The following is a 25060-nucleotide window of genomic DNA, read 5'->3' on the forward strand; positions in this document are numbered from 1 at the left end:
TAATCTCAGCTGTTTGTGAGTTTCCAGCAGCCTGATCCCAGTGCAGCTCAGACATGCTTTCATTCTCCTGCCTTTTTTGTTTAAATATTAACAGTTCACCTCATGAGGGGAAAGCTGTATATATTGGCAGCCAACCTGCAGTGTCCAATGTTTGCTCTCTTACATGTAAAACCTACAAGGCAACTTGCAGGATTGCACAGGACAATTTTTAATATGACTTAATTTCTGCAGTTTGCCTCTTTGTTACCAGACATTTGCATGTAAACAGGACCATAACAGTGGAGGAGTTCTGCTCCTCCTGCTGCGTAAGGCTATGATCCAACAGTCTACAGACTTTGAGTCAGCAGAGCTGTTTATGTTATTTTTTGTGTGTGTGTGCTCTTGAAATTGCCCCAGTGAAGCCACAGTTTAAATCCTGTGTGCTACAAGTGACAGTGATAAAAAATAGCGCTTTGAGTTGACTCCCAACTGAAGATCTATCCACAAAGGGAGAAGCTCATTCTGTACTTTTTTCTGGGGATGTCCAGCCAGATAGATGAAAGACAACAAATACAGATGAATCCTGTCACGGGGTGAAGTACCAAGCTAGCAAGTTATCTTCAATCTCATACACATTTTGCACAGTGAGAGGGAGGAAGTGTCATTTGAAGTAGTTTAAACACTGATAATCTGTGGGAAACTTGTATTGAAGCTTTGATATTCTTTCCAACTTGTAGGTTTGGGTTTTTTCAGTGTAGAGAAATACTTACTTATCTTGGTATTTGCAGATACTGGTTTTTTTAGGAAGCCAAGTGTTTGAATATGTCTCTTTAAAGTACACATCCCTGTTTTCTGCCAAAGCTTCCTGCTGTAATTTTGGCACTGCATTCCTGACCCGGAGTTAGATACATGTTTGTCTGTGGCATGAAAACAAGAAGCTTATGTTTTTGTTTGCCCAATTTTGGTTTGGGTTTTGGGTGTTGTTTTTTTAGTGATTATTTTCCAGGGAGTATCATGTTACAGATGTCCAGGACTGGGCTGCAAATGATCCACTCTTAGGTCTAGTAGCACAAATATTTATTCAGGAGCTTTACATTTGTTTGTAAGTGCTGGGATTTTCAGCAAACTGAAATAGCTGTCATTTAAATCAATGTTGAGATATGTAAATAATGTTTGCTCAAAAGTTACGCTGGTTCTGACTTATTTATATGCCCAAACATAATACAAAATAAATTGCAAAAATACTGTGCACTAGCATCTGTAAAAGCAATGAATTTTTAATCCTCAGCATAGAAAATGTGATCCTGGTGAACTAAATACTAAGAAAAGAGCTGACCCACCTGCTGTATGCTCATGCAACTCCTTAAGTGCAAGGAAAGGTGAAGCGGGTTTCCTTCTCTAGTGGTGGAAGAAATCCTCTGGTGAGACCTAACCTGGAACTTCATATCTCTGTCAGACGACTTCGGGGTGGGCTGGAGGAAGCCCCCTGCCCTTGAGTGAATGGGCACGGCAGGAGGGTTGTGCTATGTTATGCTGCTTCATCTCTGGTCAAGAAAGTAAACCCTTGTAGCCTGTTTTATCTCTGCTCATGTACATAATTCTATTTATTGCCAAACTGATTGTTTTCTATTAAAAGTATATTTGTTACCCCCTTCCTTGGCGGTTTGTCCTGGCTCCGGAGCAGGGGTGTGGTGTGGGGAGGGCTCCTTGCAGCAGGTATCCCACCTGTTGGGGGGGGGCTGCCCTTTCTGGCATGTTCTGGTCCCTCTGTATCGGCCTTGCCTGTTCCAGGGGCCCGGCCCGTTGTGGGGCCTGTCCCGTTAAGGTCTGTTCCAGCCCGTTCCAGGGCCAGGCCCGTTCCCGCCCGGGTTTGGGGCTCTGCCCGGTTTGCTGCGCCCTCCGGCCGCCAGGGGGAGCGGCAGCCGGGCGGCGGGCAGGAAGTGGGGGGGCCCAGCAGCTTCCCGCCGCGCCTCTCGTCGTCCCGGGGGCTGGAGCGCGGAATGGCCGCCGCCGTTTAGAGCTGGGCCCGCGCCGCTGCCGCCGTCGCCATGGGGCGGGAGTCCAGGTGAGAGCAGCGGGGGCGCCGTCGCTGCGCTTGGCCTTGTCCGTTCTGCGGTCGGTTCGGATGGCGGCGCCTGCGGGTGGCTGGGTGGGGAGGGGGAACAAAGGGTGGCGGCGGCGGGCCCTCCTGGCCGGCGGGAACGCCGAGGGCCGCGGCGAGCCGCTGTGGCAGGGCCCGGGGCCGGCGAGAAGCTCGCTGCGGAGGCAGGGCCGGGCGGCTCGGGTGCGGGGCCGGGCTTTAGGGCGCCGGCCGTGCCGAGGCGCTGCGAAGCGCTGGCAGACAGCTCTCCCCGCCGTTCTGAGGAGCCGCCGTGGGTCGCGGCCGCGTGTCCGGGCCCGGCGGCGCCTCCGGGCTCTGAGGCGGCGGAGGGGGGGTGGTTCGTAGGGCACAAGCGGTTGGCTGCGGTGCGTGGCCTTGGCTAGCGAACACCCCTCGGGCCCAGTGGCGTGTGAGGACGGGGGCGGCCAGGTTCGCGCTCTCACTGGGGGGGTGTTGCGGTTCTGCGCGTTGTTTTTGAGTGCGCGCCGGCTCGCGTCGCTTTTGCTCTCTCGCAGCTTGTGTAACGGACACCTGATGGGTGGTGTAACCACCTGGGCAGCTGCCTGCGCGCGTACTTCGTGTGCTTCGGGACAGACCTGAGCTGCTCGCACCTATCGGGCTTTAAACCAGACTGCCATTTGTCAGCGCTGCCTGGCCTGTATCTGTGCTCCTGGTGTAACTTAACTTAACCATCGGATTTTAACGCTGGCGGTGGCCCTGCGTGCAGCTGTCCCTGCACTGGATCAGCTTCCTGGGTCCGTAACTGAGATACAGACTGGGAGACACAGATGAGTTTAAAATTAGTGTAAATTTAAACTACTGGCTTGGGTTCAAATTTGTGATTCATTGGAGAGCTGGGTACTCCCGTGGATATGTCTGAATTAGTTTTAAACCAGCTAGGGCAGCAGTTGTTGCCAGTGGGACACTGTCAGAGACTCGGGCTACAAAATCTCCTGGGAACTGATTGCCAAACCTCTGACAAGCTACCAGGACTCCCTTGCTTGGTTTCTCATGTAATGGCAAGGTTTTTTCCTGTTTGGGCTAAAAATAATATAAAAAGCGAGTCTCAACTTGTATTTTTTTTTCTGTTCTAAAACCTACAAAATGTTCTGGAAGTGAAGAAATGGTAAGAGGGTGAGAGTGGATGGTGGGTGGAAATGGGTGGGCTGGGCTCCGTGTGCCCGAGCTGATGTAAAGAAGTGTTCCTCAGATTGGGGCTGCTGAAACATCAACTCATGCTCAGCTTTACTGCGCGCTGTAGAAGTAAAAAAGAAACAGTTTTCTAAAACTAAAGGATTAGAAAGGGACAAAGTATGGAGCAGATTCTGTGGTGTTTTGTGACCGAGTTGGAAAAGAAACTAAAAATATCTGTTGCTGAGAGATGTTCTTTGCGTTTAGTTATACTGCTGGTAGGCAGTGTATGGATATCATGCTGCTGGTGTGCTGATTCCCAATGTGTGTGGTACCTAAATATACCAAAGTGCTGAAATAAACTATATTATTCTTAGTGCTGACACTTGTAATGCAGCCCTGTGTGGCAGTGCTGGAAGGGAAAGAAGGAGGTGGGGGGTCTTGAGGTCCCACCTTCTCTGCTTCCTGCTTGACAAACTTGCAAAGGGTCTGTGGGTCCTGAGCTACAGGAGTGGAAACAAGGGAAGTATCCCAGCATGGTGACTGAAAATTGGGAACTGGAGGAAGAAGAGGTGGTCACAGGCAAGTCCCTGTGTGACCTGTGTGCTCAGCTGCAGAGTATGTTACAGGATTCCTAGCCCTGCTTGCTTCCACAGTGTGATTGGGGTAAGATAGCATTAATGAGGGGAGAAAAAGAGACTCCCATCTCCACCACCCATCCCTCAAGCCTTGCTAACTTCTTAAAGCTTCTCTTGTGATGTTTGATGATGCTACAGAATTTCTTTAGGTGTCAGCATCCTAAAGGTATTGACCCTTGCTGCGTCACAGATGCTCAGGGGTTTATGTTTCCTTAATTGCAGTTTGAAAGCTTTTCCACTGAGCAGAGGTATAATTTACTCAGCTTACCTGGATAAAAGTTACAGACTGTATAAAAACCAACAGAGAACAGTTCTATATGTTTGTCAAATTCTGAGATAGCTTCAATGAGTCTTCATCTTTTCCTGTGTATAATGGGAAGTGGTGGATTTCTAAAAAGGAAATTACTCTTTGTGTATTACTCTGACACCCAAGTCAAAATATGAGTAAGGAAACCCTCTAATCTCAGCATCGTTTCATAGAATCATAGAATGGTCTGGGTTGGAAGGGACCCCAAGGATCATAGAGCTCCAACCCCCCTGCCACAGGCAGGGCCACCAACCTCCAGGCCTGGAGCTACACAAGGCTGCCCAGGGCCCCATCCAACCTGGCCTTGAACACCTCCAGGGATGGGGAATCCACTACCTCTCTGGGCAGCCTGGATATGCTCCTGTTAGGAGCATATTAATCAGTTTGGCACAATTACTACAAATGTTTAGAAATTTTAAAAGATAAATAATAATAATAATTCTTTTTTGGCCCATCCCCCTAAATACGATTGGTATCTTTTGACTGCCCGTTGTCCTGCCACTGATGTGTTGTTTGTGGGTTTACCCTGCAGGCATTACCGGAAGCGCTCTGCGTCTCGGGGCCGCTCCGGGAGCCGCTCTAGAAGTCGTTCTCCCTCTGACAAGAGAGGGAAGCGTGAAGACAGGCGCTCCAGAAGCAGAGACCGCGAGCGCCGGCGCGAGAGGTCGCGCAGCAGGGACAAGAGGAGGTCTCGGTCGCGTGACAGAAAGCGTCAAAGGTATGGCACCGGTTCCTGTCAGAGAAGACAAAAATGCTGCTCATCGGAGTGTTGCTGTTCCTCCTCTGTAATCAGTTACTTTGCTGCCATTCATGCTAGATTTTGCTTAACTTTTTTGCTCATTAAGTGGTTTCTAGCTGCTGGTGTTGGACTTTGTAAGCCCTTAGTGGTCTTGGTAATTGTTGGGTTCCTTTTACAACCTGTTCTAAAGTTATACTGTGATTGTGTGCTAAACAAATACAATTTTCTTCCCTTGGCAGACGTTCAAGAAGTAGGGAAAGGGAACGGAGCCGAGAGAGAAGGCGATCCCGGAGCAGAGAGAGGAGGCGCTCCAGAAGCAGGAGTAGAGGTAGACGGTCTCGATCCTCCAGTCCAAGCAAGAGCAGGAAAACAGAAAACAGGTACTTGTGTTCTCTAATTACAACCAATGTCATAGTGACAAAATACTATCAGGCAATTCCATCAGGTAATCAGGCCAAACCATTGGAAAGCTTTGGTCTGTAGAATGAGAACGTTATGTGATCGTTCTGTTGTGATCTTTCCCTGTTGCTTAACGTGTCTGATGCAGTTTGTTGTAAGAACGTTTCTGTAAAAGATAAAAGATCCAACTTGTGGCAGCTAAAAACAGCAGGTAACTTTAAAGTTAAGACTGAATTTCATTCTGAAGGTTTCATCATACTTTACCTCAGGTTCCAGTAGCAGTAGGTTATGTTTTGTGCCTCAGCATGTATGCCCAAATGAATAAATTCCAGGTGCTCTCTAGCTTCTCCCAGGGAAGGGGTGGTTTTAGGTCTTTCAGCCAGCACTGAATACGCAGAGGTACACTTGGAGTCCCACGGCAAGATGCTAGATCACTTTACCTTTCCACAAACAGGAAATCTGTAGTATCTCTTCTTGAACTGCTGTCTTCAAGAAAAGGAAATAAGCTGTAGAACCACTAGAGTGTCAATTTTAAGTGTTCTGGAAATGAAGTCTGCAGCTTCCCCCTGTAAAGAAATTAGAAGAACAGAACCAAAGCCTGTGAACTGGTGGACTGCAATAGAGCCTACTTTTCTGGTAGTTAAAGGCAGTATTTCCATGAAGTAGAAAGATTCTCTGAGAGGCAGTGTGCTTTGTGAGGTCTTTGAAAACAAACCTCTACAGGGTGTTGGTAATTTTCTCTCCAGCACGTGTGTATCCTCCCCTAGCAAAAAGCTGTAATGTTTTAAGAAATCTTGGATCTTACCTTTCAGATCAAGATCTAAAGAAAAGACAGATGGTGTAGAAGTTTCCAAAGAAAAGAAAAAAGACAAAGATGATAAAGAAGAGGAGAAGGAGAAGGATGCTACTACAAATACTGTGGCCACTGAGGTAGATGCTTTTAACACAAATTTAAAAGGTAGAATTTAAACCAAGGATTAAGTTAGCAATGGATTACTGCATTAAGAAAAGAAAACCTGTTCTAAGAGTTGGACAGAATCTCCACTGAATGAGAGACTATTCTCTTTGGTAACACAGACTCCTGTCACAGGGTGTGCTTCCAGTTCTTGGCATAAGAAATATTCTTCTCAGTTCAAGATTTCCAACTGTTTAGATTGCAAACCACAGACAAGCATGAAGCATCTCTCACTCTTTTCATATGAAGTGTCAGTAGAGGAGCTGAAGGATTTTTTGGCCTCTGGACCCATCCAGGAGTCAAAGAACAAAGGGAGAGAGAAGCTCACTTTGTCTTGTTCCATGACATGACTGTGCCTAAATGATGAATTCCTAAACTAGCAGTTTTAAGTACCTCTTGTAAACCATCCTGTTGTTACTAAACCTCCCTCACTAACACCAGCTGCTCTGTTGGTGAGGGCACCCCAGGCAAAAACTCATCAGTTTCTGCACTAGAAGGACTTTAGGAAGTCTAAAATGCGTTGAAACTCACTAGTGTGAGTTGCAGTACTAGTAAACAAAGGAAAGTTTAATTCATCAAGGAATATTGCTTCATTTGCTGCTCTCTTAAAAATTATATACCAGCTACTATAATGAAAAATAAACCAGCTAACTGCATATTTTTGCTTGGAAATGTTATAGGTGATCTCAGTATTTTTACTTCTGTTGTGATAAGTGTGGATATCTGGTCTTTTACTGCATGTTCACACAGAAGTTAGAGTTGTCTAAAGAAGCATAAGCTGAAGTCAGTGGCCGTTAATTTTCACTATTTGGTTGGGTTTTGTCGTAGAATTTTGATCAGAACAAACTAGAAGAAGAAATGAGAAAACGAAAAGAAAGGGTTGAGAAATGGAGGGAAGAACAACGCAAGAAAGCTATGGAAAACATAGGAGAACTGAAAAAAGAAATTGAAGAGATGAAGCAGGGGAAAAAATGGAGTTTAGAAGATGATGATGGTATTTACCTTTTTATTTCTAACCGTTAAAATACTTTTGTTTCTAATAATATTATTAAGTTATATCTAAAGCACATGCTTACTTTTCAGAATGGGAACTAGAAAATAACCAAGCTTAAATCTTGTCATGGTTATTACATTAATTTTATTACATTAATAAAATGTAACTAATTATTTGGGTAGATTAATAATGTAACGCATATGAAGCACTTTTCTCTTTCTGTTTCCTTTATTCCCATCTTTCTTTCTTGTATTAGATGATGAAGAGGAAACTGCAGAAGGAGAAAAAGAAGGCAATGAGGTTGAAGATGAAGAGTTGGATCCTTTGGATGCTTATATGGAAGAAGTAAAAGAAGAAGTTAAGAAATTTAATATGAGAAGTGTGAAGGGTGGAGGTGGAAGTGAAAAGGTACAAGCTGTCATTAAGATTTCTTCTCTTTGCCTTTTTAAACTAGCTTTGTGTTTATCAAAATGGCTTTGAAAAGGGGGGTGGGAGACAAAATGAAAAAAAGCAAGAAGCACCCTTAATTTTAATTTCCCAATGATTTATCAACTATTATTGTGATTAAATTTCACTGAAGGAAGTGAAAAACCCCACCCCAGACCAGCATAATGCACTCAGAAGTACGATTACCCTGTAGATTTCAGACAGTGTAGGTTTTGTTTTATATGGTAGTGCAGTTATTTTTCTTAACTTCTTAATTTTTTTTTTTTAGAAGTCTGGACCAACTGTTACCAAAGTAGTAACTGTGGTGACAACCAAAAAGGCAGCTGCAGAGTCAGAAAAGAAGAAGGGGGAGCTCATGGAGAACGACCAGGATGCAATGGAGGTAATGGAAGTGTCTTGTATTTCTGCTATGAAAATGCAATGTGCCTCTTCTAAGAGGCATGAGACCCAGGATAGTCCTGGGACCTTTCCATCTCCTAAGAGATTTGCAGAACTATGGTAGTGAGATTTTTATCTTACTCAGTTTCTTGTTACTTGTGCTGTTTTTTCCCAGAAATTGCCATTGCAGCTTTGTTAGAAGCAGCATTACGCAGATGAGACCTGAATGAGTGCATCAGGGTGTCTGGCTTTGTAATTGTTCTCTGTATGACTGGGCTGGTGGATCTCCTGTGTAGTGTGGCATTGAGTTCGTGTTCCTGAAATTGGGCAGGGGGTCCTGGTGATCCTGTGTGCAAATGACCCATGAGTTAGCATAGTGTTTATTCATGTGGCTGCTCAGTCTGCACACTGAGTCGTGTGTATCTAATCTGAAAAAATGGGGTCTATGTGTTACATTTCTGCTGAATCTCTTTGTAAGGATAAATAACAGCTGTTTCCAGAGCACCTGTAAGTTATGGGGCATCAAAACGCTTCATAAATCATAGTGAGACAACATCTCTTTGAGCACAAATGGGAAGTAGATACTCTCATTTTACAGTTTGGGAAACAGTAGAAAGGAGTTTGGTTCTGCCTAGGGCTACAAAATGCTGTGCCAAGTGATGTGTTCTAGTAGATAGGAACTTAAACCAAATTTATGAGCTGTTTCTGTTACACTGGCTGTGAATAACAAATGTGTCTTAGTAGGAAGAGGTGCTACAAGTGGATAAATGTCTGCTGCCCTCTCTGGATGTGAGTTCAGTGAGCTGATAGATCTTTATTTTCCTATTAATGTTTCTGCTGTATGGCAGTGATTATTTCTGAATGACCAGGGTCATTTATTTAGCATTTCTGAAGTCTTGGAAGCAATATGGAACTCCTTGAAACTTGAGGTTTGGGAGAAACGTGAAAGAAATGGATGAAAGAACAATTGGGACCCTTCTTAACCTGAGAGTGGCTTTTCAGTGTCTGATCTAATAGGCTAAGGAGTAACTGTTGCTTCTGAGTAAAGTTCCTCTATAAATGAAAAATTAGAGCCTCTCAGAATACCATTCATACTAATTTGCATGCAAATTATAATCTCTACAGTATTCCTCAGAGGAAGAGGAAGTTGATCTTCAGACTGCCCTGACTGGCTATCAAACCAAGCAGAGAAAGCTGCTAGAACCAGTGGATCATGGAAAGATAGAATATGAACCTTTCAGGAAGAACTTCTATGTTGAAGTACCAGAACTAGCCAAAATGACACAAGAAGGTAAGGACAAATAGAAGCAGAACATCTTGGGTATTAAAGAAAAGAATGACAGATCTTGACGTACAAAGCAGCAGTAAATTCTTTTGGAATATAAAGAGCATTTGGAGCAACCAGAAAACCACACAGTTAGTTTGATCGCTATTATCAGTATTTGCATATAAATGCATGTGATGTTTGTTTGAAAAACTTACCCAAGTCCTTACCACCGACCTGTATTTGTGTGTAACAAGCTAAAAGCTGGTTTTGTGGTGGTGATAAAATTAGTATGTCATGTTGAAGGACAGACCAAGAATATTATGATCAAGTTAGTACAGAAACATCAAGTTTGACTCTGCTGTAATGCAATCTCTGTTTCAGAGGTGAATGTGTACAGGTTGGAGTTGGAAGGAATTACTGTCAAGGGAAAAGGCTGCCCCAAACCAATAAAAACCTGGGTACAGTGTGGTATTTCCATGAAGATTCTCACTGCCCTCAAAAAGTAAGCTAGTGCTTTATGAACTATGTCGTGCTTGATTTTGCTCACTGTGCTCTGCCACACACTTGTGAGGAAAAACCTTTTCCTTTGTTGCATAATGTAACATGTCTGTGCTTGTAGGTGTTACATATTAAGACATCATAGTGCTTATCTCTCAGTATTGAACTATTGTTATAAATGATTCCTCCTGCCATTTGTATCGTGCTTTTGCTGCTCATTTTTAAGGTGTATTTTTTGAATGGCATTGACACTTATACACAGATTTTTAGCAGGGCTTTGTGATTCGAGTCTGTCAAATCCTGTTTCATTCTTAAAATACGTTTGTTTTTTTCCCTTTCTCTAAGACATGGCTATGAAAAGCCCACTCCCATTCAAACCCAGGCTATCCCAGCAATCATGAATGGACGTGACTTGATTGGCATTGCTAAAACAGGCAGCGGAAAGACGATTGCGTTTCTGTTGCCCATGTTCAGACACATCATGGATCAGAGAGCGTTAGAAGAAGGAGAAGGTCCCATAGGTACAAAGCTTTTCTTTTCAGAGTTGCTATTTAAATAAATAAAAACCTTTGGCATATGCTTTAGAAGGGTCTTCAGTTCTCTGTCATAGGGAGGAATGCTTTCTTACTAATGTCTATCAACAAGTGGCTTTTTTTTTACTTAATGAGCACCGTGCTGTTTATTGTCGTTTGTGATCACTGTGCTGTTTAATGTTGTTTCAAGAGCACTTGCATGTCCATCTGTCTGGAACAGAGGCCTTGCTACTCTGATTTTAAAACTTTGACTGCATTTCCACCCCATCCTCATATTGTCTTAATTCTCTTTTTTTTGAAATCACACTTTTAAAAACCCTTACAAGTAAATTGCTGTAAACATTACAAAAGCTTAGCTCTTATTGTATAAATAACAACATCTCTTGTGTTACGATGTCTGATGACAGTGCTTTGCCTTTCAGCTGTCATTATGACACCTACTCGTGAGTTGGCTTTGCAGATTACCAAGGAGTGTAAGAAATTCTCAAAGACACTTGGGCTTAGAGTTGTCTGTGTTTATGGAGGAACAGGAATCAGTGAACAGGTATGCAAAGAGACACACCTTGTCAAGTAACTCTGGAACTTCACTAGTTAATGTTACTTTTGCAAAGAACTTCGTTCCTTTCTCTTTCCTATAAATCCAGTACGTTTGCAGCCTTCCCTGTGGGTTTTCTGTGTATGAATAGTAGCAATGCAGAAGGTTAAGCATAATGCACACAACTTAACCTTAAACATACCAATCTCCTCACGTTCCCTTCCCAAGCCAGAAAATGTTGGTTTATTACATTACAAATATTGCACGTTAGAATCATCTAGAGATTCATTTCTGCCCCCCCTTATGGAAACAACAGGAGTGACGATCTGTGATGGAACACGGTTTTAGTCTGCTGTCCCTGACATAACACATGACGTTTCTTACAGGCCCTTGACTGCACAGAAGTCACATCCCCGTTATAACTACTTCAAGTGGTAGTAACTTACAGTGTCAGAGGTTTGTCTTTTGGAAAGCAACGTTTTCAAAAGCCTTGGTAATTTATTTCACTAAAACCCTTACCGAGTTAAGTCACATTAGTAGAACAGCTGTATCAGTGTATATTGTTTTCTTTTTTGCTAGGTGATACACTAAAAAAATGCAAAGAACCCCACACTAATAGTTTGTTTACTGTGTTTTAAAATCAGATAGCTGAACTCAAAAGAGGTGCTGAAATTATTGTTTGCACACCTGGCCGTATGATTGACATGTTAGCAGCTAACAATGGTGAGTAGAAAACCTTTTCCTATGGAGAATTTGTTACATTTGTTGTGTAATTCTAACAAATTCAAAAGATCATGTATTTTGATAAATGGTCTTATGGAATTTTCTTATATCTCTTCAGGCTGCATTATCTAGCTATTGAGAATACTTATATATGTGTAGCACTACTAATAGCTTTAATCCTCTATTGGTTTGACTTTTTTGGGGAGGACAGGATGTAATACGTTCTTGAAGAGCTTCTGAGAATGTCCAACTTAAAGTATGCTGGTCCAAATTTTTTAACCTCAAGTCATTTAGATAAAGGTTATATGATAGTTGCTTATTTTGTCTGCCCATTGATCCTTTATTATTGGTAGTGTAGCTCAGCAGTTATCTGCTTTTACCTAAGAGCGTCTGACTGCCTCTATCTGTTGGTTTTAAAAACCAAAGAAGCCCTCCCTAAATAACGGTTCAAAAGTAAAAGAACTGACCTTACATCAAATATTCAGATTGATTAAACTGAGCCACTGCAGCTTTAAGAGGTTTTGTCCTAGTGTAACCATTGCATGCTTATTAGATAAAGTTTTATTATTAAATTATTCCACATCAAAACCTCTACTAAACTGTTGACATTATTTAACTTCTGTGGAAAAAGTACCTTCAAGACATATAGAACTGGGCTTCCAAGACTTAAATCGTCAAAGGTAGGTACATTAATGCTGTTCCCAAGTAATTTTACAAAGTTACTATTTGGGGATGAAAGTGTTAAGATGTTGAATAGATACGTAGATTTTAGGAAATATTTATTTTTGTTCCTTAAGTATGAATTCCATACCTTAAGAAAATGCAGCGCTAAATCTCTGAAAAATAGTTTGAGGATTCAGCTACAATTTGCTGAAGCCAAAAGGACCAAATTCTACTGTTGTTTGAAAGGCACAAGCCTGAGTGATAGTTGTAGAAAATATGAAAGATCTGTTCCATTCTGAGAGCATTTGACAGTGTCACTCCACAGCAGATTGGAACTGAATGTGTTCACGTTTGAGAATATGATTCATAAATCCTTGAGTTAAATCCCTCTCATGGAAGGGAATCTCGTAGCTATTTGTTTGGGAAGGGTGCTAATTATCCTGTCCATCATAATTCCAAAATATTCACAGATGTACACCTTTGCTTATTTTGTTTCCAGCTGTCCCAGAGTTTGGGGTGGTTCTTAATTTTAAATTTAGGAGTGTGACTGGGTAGGTTTTACTCTTTATGTATTCATTTTGAAAAGACTGCTTACTCTGTTTTATGCATATTATTAGCAGTTAACTAGAACTAGTATGATTATCCTCAAATAGTTATTTATAGCTCCAAAGAAGCGTTACAGATTATATGTATAAAGGAGTTTTTCTGAGGCTGCAACAGTTAGCACTGGACTTTGCCTTCCACACATGCGCTGTAATCTCTAATATGTTTTTTTCTAGGTGGCGCTGTCAGATAATGGCTGATGTGGCTCCTTGCTTCATCTCAGTCTTAGTTTTATGATGTGTTTTGGCGAGGGCAGTTTTCTGAATTTTACAGGTTCTTCTGGCCCTATGATGGTATGCAAGAGAAGAGTTTGACAAAATAAAGGGCCTTGTGCATACTTACACATTTCCCAGAATGTATATGTGATTAAAATGAGAACATTAAAATTCACATTTAGTGAATTTTTTTAATGTTAATTAATGCCTTTGTTAGAAGATAGTGAGACTATGTAACATTTTTTTAAAATATATATTCCTGAGGGAAACTACATTTCCATTTGATTTTGTTTCCCATGTGTTTTTTCCTCTCCTTTCACAGGTCGGGTGACAAATCTCCGTAGAGTCACATACGTTGTACTCGATGAAGCAGACAGAATGTTTGACATGGGGTTTGAGCCTCAGGTAATGAATGACAGGAGTGATGTTGCCACAAGATGTTATTTTCCTCTCAAAGGATTTTCCAGTGCTATGTTATTGTTACACTGCAAATGAGTGTTCAGAAGGTGTGCTACGTACAGACAACAGTTTAAACTGACTCTTTGAATTATTCTATGCTTTGTTTTCAGTAAATTCATATGTAGCTTAGAACGTGATTTTTCCCTAACACTTCTTTCTCTACACACTTGTTTTGGATACTTGTGGCTATGCTGTAGTCCTATGTGATGCCTTGATGCAAGTGTCATATCAGTAGCTGTAGGCTGCTTATAAAGCCTTTGATGTCTCCTCATAATGTTCTACAGGAGACAGGAACAAAATGTTGGAGACAAATGACTGGCTAGCAGCATTAGACATCCCAGATTTTGATGTGTCGTCAGGCTGTATTGCCCTCTGGAACTAGAAAGCACCTTTGTTTCATCTCTTGAGCTGTCAGATTTCTGCTGCTTGTCTTAAGCTTCCTTGCCAGGTTGCACGTTGCCACTCCGCTTCCTCTGTGTCCAGCACATTTTGTCTTTCTTCCAGTGCCAGCACCTAGGCACCAAGAGGAAACCCATAAAGAAACGTGTTGTCTGCGTAGTGCAGACACCACTGAACTTCAAAGACAATGTTCTGTATGCGTGTGACATTCAGTTGCAGCTCTGGGTATTAACAGGGACTGTTCTCTTAAACCAGGTTATGCGCATTGTAGACAACGTCAGGCCTGACCGTCAGACTGTCATGTTCTCTGCTACTTTTCCCAGAGCTATGGAGGCCTTAGCTCGGAGAATCCTCAGCAAACCCATAGAAGTGCAGGTCGGAGGCAGAAGTGTTGTCTGTTCAGATGTGGAGCAACATGTTGTGAGTATCACACTTCTGCCTTGTCTTCTCATTGCTTTGCAAAAGATGATTTCCAGCAGTATTGATCACAAGACAGTATATCCACAGAGCTTTTCTTTCTAGATGTTTAGTGACCTTATTAAAGGTGAACTGAGAATAAACTCACACCCAAAATCTGCAGATGCAGTGTGATCACTTTTTTTGCAAAAACCCTTGGGTTTGTACCCCTGAGCTGAACAGCAGTTTTGCTGTGGAAACAGCCTGGAAGAGTAATCCTGACTTTTATTTTTATGCATCCTCAACGTGTTTAAAGACTTAAGATACAATTTATATTCTTTCTCCTTTGCTTTTGTATGTCTTCTTCCAGATTGTCATAGAAGAGGAGAACAAGTTTTTGAAATTACTGGAGCTACTGGGACACTATCAGGAAAAAGGATCAGTTATCATCTTTGTAGATAAACAAGAACATGCTGATGGGTTGTTGAAAGATTTAATGAGAGCCTCTTACCCCTGCTTGTCTCTTCATGGAGGTAATCTGCAATCTTAAGGATTTATATTGACAACTCCAAACTAGGCTATTGGTATTCAGAGAAGTTTATAATGGTATAAAGAGAAGTTACTTATTTCTTATTGCTTCTTCCTAAGCAGGCGTTGCTTTATAATTTGGAAAGATACATGTCTCTTAATTTTAAAGAGAGATATGATAGTTCTCCATAATTGCTCATTAATGTTCCCTGTGAGATTTCATCAGATGCTAAATCTTGTCACTGCAACAGGATGCTGACTGAGATTTAACACTTCAAGGAATAGTAATAGTAACTACTTGCTGTTGTAGTAGAGTGGTGAATGCCATTGGGGCGGTATTATATTTTTATTTGACATTCCACAGTAATAGCAGCTGGTTTACTTTTCTGCCATCAGGTAGTAATAGAATGGCTGTAGTTTAGTAGCAAGACAAAGCAAGCTATTTTGAATATTGTCCATCTGGGTATTTTAAAGCTTTGTATATATAATGCTCTTGAAAAGACTATAACCATCAAGTACAAAACCACCATTCATTTAGTGCAACAAAGGAAGAAGGGAAAATATTCTCATTCTTCTGAGATTCCCCTGGATGAGTTCTTGATTGAATATAAGAGGTCAAATAGAAAATAAACTTTTGATAATCTTGGTAGGGAAAACATTTTTTGGTAGAGGAAAACTGAAAACTTTTGTTATTTTGGATAAGAGATTGATTATCCTGGCTGATGTATGTGGACTGTAAGTATTGACATTTTATTTCCTTAAGCCTTTGGTTGGATTTGGAGGATGCTGTGTACAAATTCTCTTGACTCAAAGCTGAGCTTTGTAATTGTTTAATCTGGTTTCTTGCAGGTATTGATCAGTATGACAGGGACAGCATAATTAATGATTTCAAGAATGGGATTTGCAAACTTCTGGTGGCCACATCTGTAGCAGCGAGGGGCTTGGATGTAAAACAACTGATGCTGGTGGTCAATTACAGCTGTCCCAACCATTATGAAGATTATGTGCACCGAGCAGGCCGAACTGGACGAGCTGGCAATAAAGTATGTATATTGGTTGCCTGTTTTGGTTACTACTGAAAACATATCTGTAAGGTATTGCTTGATCGAGGGTGTTCCCAAAGGGGAGTAGTAGTTTACGTCAGTGGTGGGAAGAGGGTTTTGCTTTAGAGTGTGCCTGAGGTTTTTCAGTGATCATGTGTAAAATGTATTCTGAATTTTAGCACTATGGAAATGTGAACTTACATGTTCTGCTGCATGAATGTTCTTTATAATCCCATTTGTGGCTGAAAGTTTGGGTGCTTCTCACTCTTAGCAATGTGCCATACCGAATTTATAAGATTTTATTTTCCAAACTTGTAACCATGACCAGATCGAAACAAAAGATTTCAGTTTTTCCCATCTGTGGTTCGTTACCCCTGTATCAGCTTCCTGGAAAATCCCATTATTCATGCTACATTCTTGCTAAAAGAGTTTATTCCTTAATATCATGGTTACTTTTATTGACCAGAACAACAGTGTCTGTGCGGGGGTGCTTCAGTACCTTTAGAGATAACGTCTTTAGAGATTGTTCTTTACTATCTTTTTAATTACTTTTGACCAGGGGTATGCATATACATTTATTACTGAGGATCAGGCACGGTATGCTGGTGATATCATTAAGGCTTTGGAACTGTCTGGGAATCCAATTCCTACTGATTTGGAGAAGCTCTGGGCTGACTTCAAAGACCAACAGAAGGCTGTAAGTAATTCTTCCTTCTGCAGTGGGCTCTGGTCTCGGTTTAATGCGTATACATGGGGGTCCTGTTGCACAGCATCCATACGTGAGTCATCTCTGACTTCACTGAGGGGACACAGGTGTGCTTAGGTAAGTGTGTAAGTGTTTCCAGGACTGGGATCTTGAATAACATTTACAGGACTGTTCTTGAGAATTTAAATAGAGTCATCTGGTGTGAGATGCCCTCCTGTACAAGGGGCACTTTGGCTTTTATCAAAATTCACATCAAAGAGACTGAAGTTCTTTCACAGAATTTGTATTATTATTTCTAGAGCTGTCATCATCAGAGGATCTTGCTCATCCTGAGAAGACTGACTTGGGAGATTTTCCAGTATAAAAACTGGAGGGTGTTTTGGTTTCTTTACTGCATTTGAAAAGCATTTAATATGTAGACTTACAGAAAATCCTAATAGTGTGTTGTTCCTATGAGCTGATTTAACGTAACTTTTTTATTACACTTCATTGTAAAATACAGTTTTTAAGTTTGAATGAGCGGCTTCCTAAAGCAAGGATCTGCTTTTAAAAATAAATAAATTAATAATTATTTGTAAAGTTATTTTGTTACTATCAGAATTGGTATTTTAAACTTCTAAGTATGAAAATATGTATTTCTGTTTTCAGGAGGGAAAGCTGATTAAAAAAAGCAGTGGATTCTCTGGCAAAGGTTTTAAATTTGATGAGACAGAACAGGCTTTGGCTAACGAAAGAAAGAAGCTACAAAAAGCAGCTCTTGGCTTGCAAGATTCAGATGATGAAGATACAGCTGTTGACGTAAGCACCTGCCACTAGGATTGAAGTTGCTTAAGAATTTCCAGTAGATTTGGTTTTTCCTCAGTAGGTTACCTAACACACTGCAGAATGCATGGAATAACAAAAATCCATTTCCTGTGCTACTGACTTAGTTGAATTCCATGAGTAGCTCTGTATTTGTTCTTGGATACAAAAGAGATATAGTTATGAAGATCAAGATCCATGAAGATCTTGAAAGTCTTTCTGACTTTCTGCTGGTTTATACTTAATATATGGAGTTATGTCAGTGCCACAGAAACTCTTTTTCTTTGTAACGATCTCATGTAAAATGAATAGAACTATTGTCCTCAATTACAAAAATCTTTTTATTTGCATTGTTTTAAAGAAATTCATAGTAGCCTTTTGTAGTCCTAAATCCTTATTAGATTCTGTTCTTAATGTTTGTTATACTCCTTTTAGTGACCTTGAAACACTGTGTTCAGACTTTATCCTGATTATTAGACGCTCTGTTCCTTCTGTTGAGTTGTAGTTCTGGGCAGGCTTCTACCACTCATGTGAGATTTATTTCTTTAAAAGCATGTAAACTAAACACACTGTAAGGGTTTTCTTTCTTTAGGATGGTAAGATAGTGTAATGGTTAATGTAATAATGATCTAATAATTGTTATTTTCTTTAGATTGATGAACAAATTGAAAGCATGTTCAATTCAAAGAAAAGAGTAAAAGACATGGCAGCACCAGGGACATCGAACGCGCCCACACCGTCTGCTGGGAATGCAGAAAAATTGGAAATCGCTAAAAGATTGGCCTTGAGAATCAATGCCCAGAAGAATCTCGGAGCAGAGGCACAAGTATTGGTCCCCTTCCACTTCAAGGTCAGCATTTTTGCAGAAAAAGGTCTTTCTTTGTTTCTTTTTTAATAAAGATTAATCAATTCTTTGTTCTGCTTATGACAGTTTATTTAGTGTTTCTGCATGTTTAACTCGTTTGTGCTGGGCCAGCTCAGTTATAACTTGTAGGATTTGTGATTGAGCCAATATGATAATAAAATTTAATAGAGAACTGGAAATGCTTTGTCTGCACTGGCAAAGAGTGAATTTGCTACTGATAACATTACCCAGTGAGGTTTTGTCAGCTTTAGCAGAGTTGCAGAGCATCTTTCTCTGCTAAAGCATGTGATACAAAACCCATTTAGATTTAGGTTAACGCGGTCTGAAATGTCCAAAGGTGTTTTGAGCTCAAGATAGAAAAGTCCAGGCAGATGTTTTCTATGCAGGTGTGAGGGGAGTTCCTGAGAGGAAGGAAAGAAAAGAAAGAGAAGCTCAGACAATGTTATGTGGACAATTCCATTACATGAAGCCCTTGTTGGCCTGTGTAGGGCTTCTCTTGACTCCCTTCCTCTCAACACGGACCTGTTCTTTTACAGGATGTGATGCAACAGGCTACAAATGCTATCCTGAGGGGAGGCACAATTCAAGCTCCTACTGTATCTGCCAAGACCATTGCAGAGCAACTGGCTGAAAAGATCAATGCTAAGCTCAATTACGTACCCATAGAGAAGCAGGAGGAAGAGAAACAGGATGGAGGACAAAACGAATCCTTCAAGAGATACGAAGAGGAATTGGAGATCAATGACTTCCCACAGGCAAGTCCCCATTTTGCTATAAGCATAAATAATGACTATTTAATGAAGGCTCTACATAGCCTAGACTGTGAGTATACCAGTTATTGAGACGACAGTAAAGTCGTCTCAATCTACAAGTAACTTACAACAACCAACTTTCTAGTAATTCCATTTAAAATTAATGGGATAATGGAGTATTTTTTGGGATATCGTAGAGATTTGGGACAATTTTTACAGGGTTCTGGAGAACAACTGGCAGTGTTCATTCCTTAGGCTTTATTTGTGGCGATTGTAAGACTTGCTTATTTTTGTCTTTTAACCAGTGACTGTATAGGAATAAAAAACATTTCTTTTGTTAAAGTGGGGGGGACATGCAGCCATCAACAGTGTATGTTTGGCCTTGAAGTCTAGTCCTGTACAGAATTCTAAATAAAATACCCAGGTGATGCTTCAGAAAATCACAAATACAAATCACAAGTTTTAAACTTTGTGTGGTAAAATGGAAGATCTTCAGAGTTTGTGTTGCTGTAGTGCTGTGCATCCACTCCCTGTTTGCCTTCTTCCCTAAGTTCTGTCTTGCTGACACCAGAGGCAGATCTTTCTTTAAATAAGCTTACAGAAAAATAACTGGCTAAAAGCACAATCTACATTTTTAAAGCAGAATGCTGTGGCTGATTTTCTTGTTTGTCTGAAATGCCAGCTAACCTTTGGATTGCCATTTTGTGTGAGGCCTTTCCTCTGTGCTCATCCTCCCATATCCTCCACTTTGCAGACTGCCAGATGGAAAGTCACTTCCAAAGAAGCGCTGCAGAGAATCAGTGAATATTCTGAAGCTGCCATTACAATCAGAGGAACTTATTTCCCTCCAGGCAAAGAACCCAAGGAAGGAGAGCGCAAGATTTATTTAGCTATAGAAAGTAAGTACTCTTAGAAATGTTTCAATTAAAGATACAAGTCTGGTTTTGTAATTAGACATGGAATCTCCCTACTTGTAGTGTCTGGATGCTCAGTTACAGACCCACTCTAGTTACTTTGCAAATTAAGAGTTATTCAGAAACACTCATTTATCGTAATACCTTTTGTCAAGTGATCTGTGGGGATCACAGAGATGCTTCTCCTGATAATACTGATGTCTGTGCCAGGGTGAAATAAGGAAGAAAATGGAATCATGTTGAGTTTGTCTGTTAAAGGTATAAGAAATTACATCCACTACTACAACAAAACCTTTGCAAATCTCACGATGGTTGAGTTTTCCTCAGAAATACTTAGGATTGGAAGTTTCTTTGAACAGTTTAATTCCTGGCTGTTTGTTTTAAATATCGTCCTATAAAACAGAGGAAGGTCTAAATACTAGAGTGTTCGACCCCAAATAGTCGAGGATGTTCAGCAAGTTTAACAGTAACCAGCAGTGCTGATTCAGTAGGCTTCACACAGAAAGGGTTTAAGATGGTAATTTTTGGTTGTTGTTTTCAGGTGCCAATGAACTGGCTGTACAGAAAGCAAAGGCAGAAATCACACGACTTATAAAAGAGGAGCTCATCAGATTGGTGAGTGAAATATCCAGAATGCAGAGGGAAGGTGCCTTAATTTATGCCTTATGAGACTGATTTCTACAAACACTGACACTCTGGCATAAGTTTTTATTAATATCAGGGACTGGAGCCTATAGATCTCCCAAACACTGTTTCATTGAGCAGCCTAGAAAAGAGTTCTGTGTTTGGTCAGCCAGACATACAGCTATCACCAGCCAGCAGATGGAGATAACACATTGATAGAGCTTTTTGACTGAAGCCCCCTTGAAGAGTTAGGTCCAACTAAATTTCCTAATTTCAGCGCTGTCAGGCTGAACAAGAATTATTCCCCTCATTTAATACTTGGTACACATCAAGAGGTTTGTTTTGCCATAGCTTTACAGCATCCCCAGCTCATAATCGCCCATGTCCAGCACAGTGTGTGGTTTCACATAAGATACGGTCTTTAGAAATCCTATTTTCAGTTCTCTGGTTGAAGAAAACTTGTCTTTCTATAGAATAACCTTCAGCAATACTACATTAGACTTGTAGGGAACTTCTTAGTCACGTGTAATGTGGATTTATGGTTAGTGGGGTTTTATTGCAACTCATTTATCCATTCTTGCTTTTAACTGTGATTCTTCTTTCCTTTATTTGCAGCAAAATTCATACCAACCAACCAACAAAGGAAGATACAAAGTTCTATGAGTATTTGGAGTTCTCTGTCTGCCAGTGGCTGGTGCGTGAAACTTTGTGGCTTCTGTTGTTTTTGCTGTTTACACTGCTTATTGTAAATTAAGAATTTTTTTATTTTGTCTTGCTGACATTTTTTAACAGAAAATTGATACTTGCTGAAACATCTTCATTCTCTCCACTGAAGTTACCAGTCTTAAAGCAGACCCGTTTTGGCGGAGCATGATTTAATTTAAAAGTGCAGTTTAGATACTTTTCATCATAAAGAGTATAAAATAAAACAGATTTTAATTTTCCTGACAGACTTACACTGTTCAGTAAATGAAACAATGTTGGGATTTGTGTTGGAGATTGTTAGAATGTACCTGCTTCATATTGTGGGCATGGTTCACGCCGTATCAGTTTATACTGGAAAAAATGATAAACCACCAAAATAAAGGCAGGATTTTCTCCTGATCCATATAGCATCTCTCTGGCTGGTTCCACACACGTCCGGTCCCTGTACAAATGCCTCCTGATGTCAGAGAGTCTTGCGGTGATCAGAGTAGAGAATTTTACCCAGGAATGTTTGAGGTCTAGTTTTAAGATCATCTTATTCTTTTCACGTCCCATTTTGTCTTTATCATCCAGGTAATAGAAAAACTCCGGGGGTTTTGTAAAGTGAAATGTTTTGTAGAATGAAAATAGATTTCCTGGGTTGTTTTTTTGTTTTGTTTTGTTTTTCTAAACATCAGAATTTTAGGATTTCATTTTTCTCCCCTCATTCTCTGACATAAGAATGAAAGCCTGTTTAGTTGAAAAAGAAAATCTCAGAAAAAGAAACCTCTTTTGTAATGAAATAAGACTTTGTCACTTTTTTACAGTGTTCTTATATATACATTTAATGTGATTTTCCCCTCGGGGTTGTTGTCTTTATTACTATTAGGACATGGCTTTCCGTAAAAATGAGTAATGACATTTATGAGTTAATTCCACAACTAGTGACTATCGTTGCAGTCAAGCTACTGGGACAGGCAAGACCTTTCTTTTTGAGGTCTCATCCCCAAAAAACCATGACTATTCATGATGGACACTTAGTGCTCTTAAGGGTTTAACATCCCCGTCTGCTTATCTGGAGCCTGCGCGGTAGCGATTTGAGTCATCTTGTTCTAGCAGCTGCACGACTTTGGAGATGGTGACTTTCAAAAGGACATTTGTAGGAAAGCTTTTGTTACCTGGCACAGAAGAAATGTGTCATTTTAAACCAACTGTGTATATAGTGCTTTAGCCCTGGTGAAGACCAATCATCCGACCTGCATCATGGCTGTATAAATTCACAACTTCTGTCCCCCAGTTTCAGGTAATTTACATTACTGTTTCTGTTTGCATACAACTGTTACTCCATACCTTACTTGCAATACAGGAAAGGAATGATGATACCAACTTTGCAGCATACATTTAGGATAAGAACACCCAGTACTTGGCAATATGAATACACTGAGTAGAACAGAGAGATGCCACACACACAGTAAGACTTCTCAAACTGAAATCAAACTAAAGCTCTCTTGTTCCCTTTAAATACATCTGTCTCCTCCTGGTTTGGGTTTTGATATATTTCCTGCAACCTATTTGTTGAATTGTCTGACTTTTGACAGTGTCTCCTGCAGAAGAGTGACAGTTTTTGACATATGTAATGAAAAGCACTTTTGAATTTGGGCAGTCTGACACATCTTTAAAAATCTTGTTTCAAAATGTTGATAGATATATTGGTATCTCCTAAAAAAAAAGGCATGATGGAGACGTTTTTATGACTTCCAGCTTTGCACTGTTGGATTTCAGAGATGCAACGATGTATAATCTTTAACTTCCTGGGGTTTTTAAATGCAATGTCAATATTCCTATGTTTTTTAAATTACAGCAAAAAATAAAAATAATTTCAATGTATATTTTTCAGAAACTGTCTTTCTGAATAGCTCATCTGTTTTCTGCACTTATATTGTTCTGCATTTTTTTCCTATGACTGTTAACCTTGTACTTTTTGGAGCACAGCAACAAGCACTTGTGTTTTTCCTGCTAGAAATGCAATGAGATGCAGGTCAGACTCAGTTAAGAAAGTTGCGATGCAGGTGTTTGGATACATGACAAGAGGAGTGAAATGCATAGAAGCCAGAGCAGAAACTCTCAAACTAACAAATATACAAGTGGGAAAAAAAGTGAAAACAAGGTGAGAATGAAAGTTGGGTGAAGAGAGAACTCATGTTATATTTAGTGTGTCTGTGGATAAAGGCAAGTTCTTAATAAACATCACAGTTTGGCTGCTTTTCGGGAAGTCACTCCTGACCAGATTCCTCTCCCCAGTTGTTGGAAGAGCACAGGGATGGTCAACTTCCTTTTTTTCAGTACACATAAGCTGAACTTCTTTTGTTATCTGCCCAAGGCCCCATGCTGCCAGTTTTCTAGGGTGCCTCACACTTCCAGTGCTTGAGTAAAGAGTGGAGTTTTGGGTGGATAAGTGGTATGAGTGTTTGCTACTGGATCGTGAAGTTTCTGCAGTGTTGTCATCATGGAGTGGCTGGAGACAGAGCAGGGGAGGCCTGTGCTGGTGTTTCCCTGTGGCAGCCTCCAGCACAGCCCGAGGTCCCAGGCCCAGCATGGCTCCTGCCAGTTGCAAATGGGCAGGGGTTCTGTCCTAGCCAGGAAACAGGAGAGGAGGCCTAAATCCAGTGTTCTGCCTGGGGAGGGGGGAAGAATTCATAGGAAGATGAAAAATGCACGCAATCGTGGTTCAGAATTCTGTATTGCCCTAACTGCATTATGTATCATTGCTGCCTCTTGTTTCGTTAAATAGGCAGCTTAAAGCCTGTTTTTACAGCATAAAGACTAACATGTAAAGCTGTAACCCAAGTGTAATGGGTGTAGATCACTGCCTGGCGTGTTCCCTAACTCCTCCCTGTCCTGGCTGCGTTGAGATTTCACTTGTACAATTAAAGTAGTGCAGTCTATTTAATGTGCATTTGGCTGCTAATCGAACAGCTTCTGAGGCTCAAAGTGCCATATGCAGGAGGTCTTCTCCCTCAGGGCTGCTAGGGCCCAGAAAGTAAAGATCTTTAAGCAAAGCTTTGCTAAAATTCTGCTGCTGTAAAACAAACGCCCAAGGCTGGATTTGGGATCTTCCTAAAATCATAAGTAAAAGAATGCCAGAGTGTGAGAGAGGGTGCTCTGGTATTTCAGTCCTACAGACATGTTTACATTCATGAGAGACAGTGGTTACATCAGCAAAACTAGTGACAGGGTTAGAGACAGGTGTGTGTATCCGTGGGAAAGGAGCCTCTGGAGCTTGCCAGGGTTAGTTCTGCCACAGATGCACGCCATTGATGACATGTCGCTGAACACCTCTACTAAAAAAGCCTTCTGCCTGAATGCCCTTAAATAGGCTCATGAGTTTCTTCCCAGAGCATACGTTGGTGTAAAATCAGCCCTCGCCACAGAGCCTCCTCACGGCGAGTTTTGTGTGAAGGCCGCGCACGGCCCCCTCGCTGCATCCGAGCGGGAGTGCTGGGCCCTGCGTGCGCGTTCTGGCCTCCTCACGTGATGCTCAAGGAATGCACTTTCCTTTGATTATTTTTCTTGACCCAGATCTCTTCCAAATATGGTCTCAGCTTAAACAAGTTTGTGTTCTTAGAGCTCAGTCGTTTGCAAAAGAAATTCTGGCTTCCAGCTAACTCTGGCTGTATGGGGAGGGGGGAGCGGAGGCGGAGAGCAACCTAAAAATGTAAAGATAAAAGGCACACAGCTGGACTCAAATTTGTCCCAAAATGTACATTTTGTAAAATGTTTGTTA

General features: G+C 41.0%; 1 protein-coding gene across 2 annotated transcripts; it reads left to right on the plus strand.

The window, feature by feature from the left end:
* Positions 1 to 1951: 1951 nt before the first annotated feature.
* On the plus strand, positions 1952 to 21721 carry DDX46 (DEAD-box helicase 46). Of its 2 annotated transcripts, XM_084268568.1 has the most exons (24): positions 1952 to 2044; positions 4689 to 4874; positions 5135 to 5275; positions 6107 to 6224; positions 7078 to 7243; positions 7500 to 7651; positions 7959 to 8072; positions 9194 to 9359; positions 9717 to 9837; positions 10179 to 10354; positions 10789 to 10910; positions 11546 to 11624; positions 13428 to 13510; positions 14219 to 14383; positions 14730 to 14892; positions 15737 to 15930; positions 16490 to 16627; positions 17285 to 17434; positions 18090 to 18287; positions 18839 to 19057; positions 19809 to 19953; positions 20510 to 20583; positions 21208 to 21286; positions 21385 to 21720. In XM_084268568.1, exons 1-23 carry the CDS (start codon positions 2028 to 2030, stop codon positions 21253 to 21255), a joined length of 3135 nt encoding a protein of 1044 aa, XP_084124694.1. In that variant the 5' UTR covers positions 1952 to 2027; the 3' UTR covers positions 21256 to 21286; positions 21385 to 21720. The 2 variants fall into 2 exon arrangements, with proteins under 2 accessions (XP_084124694.1, XP_084124693.1); XM_084268567.1 differs by having other exon boundaries at positions 21208 to 21721.
* Positions 21722 to 25060: the final 3339 nt, after the last annotated feature.

Source organism: Gallinula chloropus (assembly GCF_964237585.1).
Source record: "Gallinula chloropus genome assembly, chromosome: 10".
NCBI classification, from domain to species: domain Eukaryota; kingdom Metazoa; phylum Chordata; class Aves; order Gruiformes; family Rallidae; genus Gallinula; species Gallinula chloropus.

Bases quoted from the DNA above. Each gene is read 5' to 3' on its own strand.
- DDX46 (XM_084268567.1), top strand. The intron at 6,225-7,077 runs GTAGATGCTTTT...GTTTTGTCGTAG, and splicing joins CAAATACTGTGGCCACTGAG to AATTTTGATCAGAACAAACT. The intron at 19,954-20,509 runs GTAAGTACTCTT...TGTTGTTTTCAG, and splicing joins GATTTATTTAGCTATAGAAA to GTGCCAATGAACTGGCTGTA.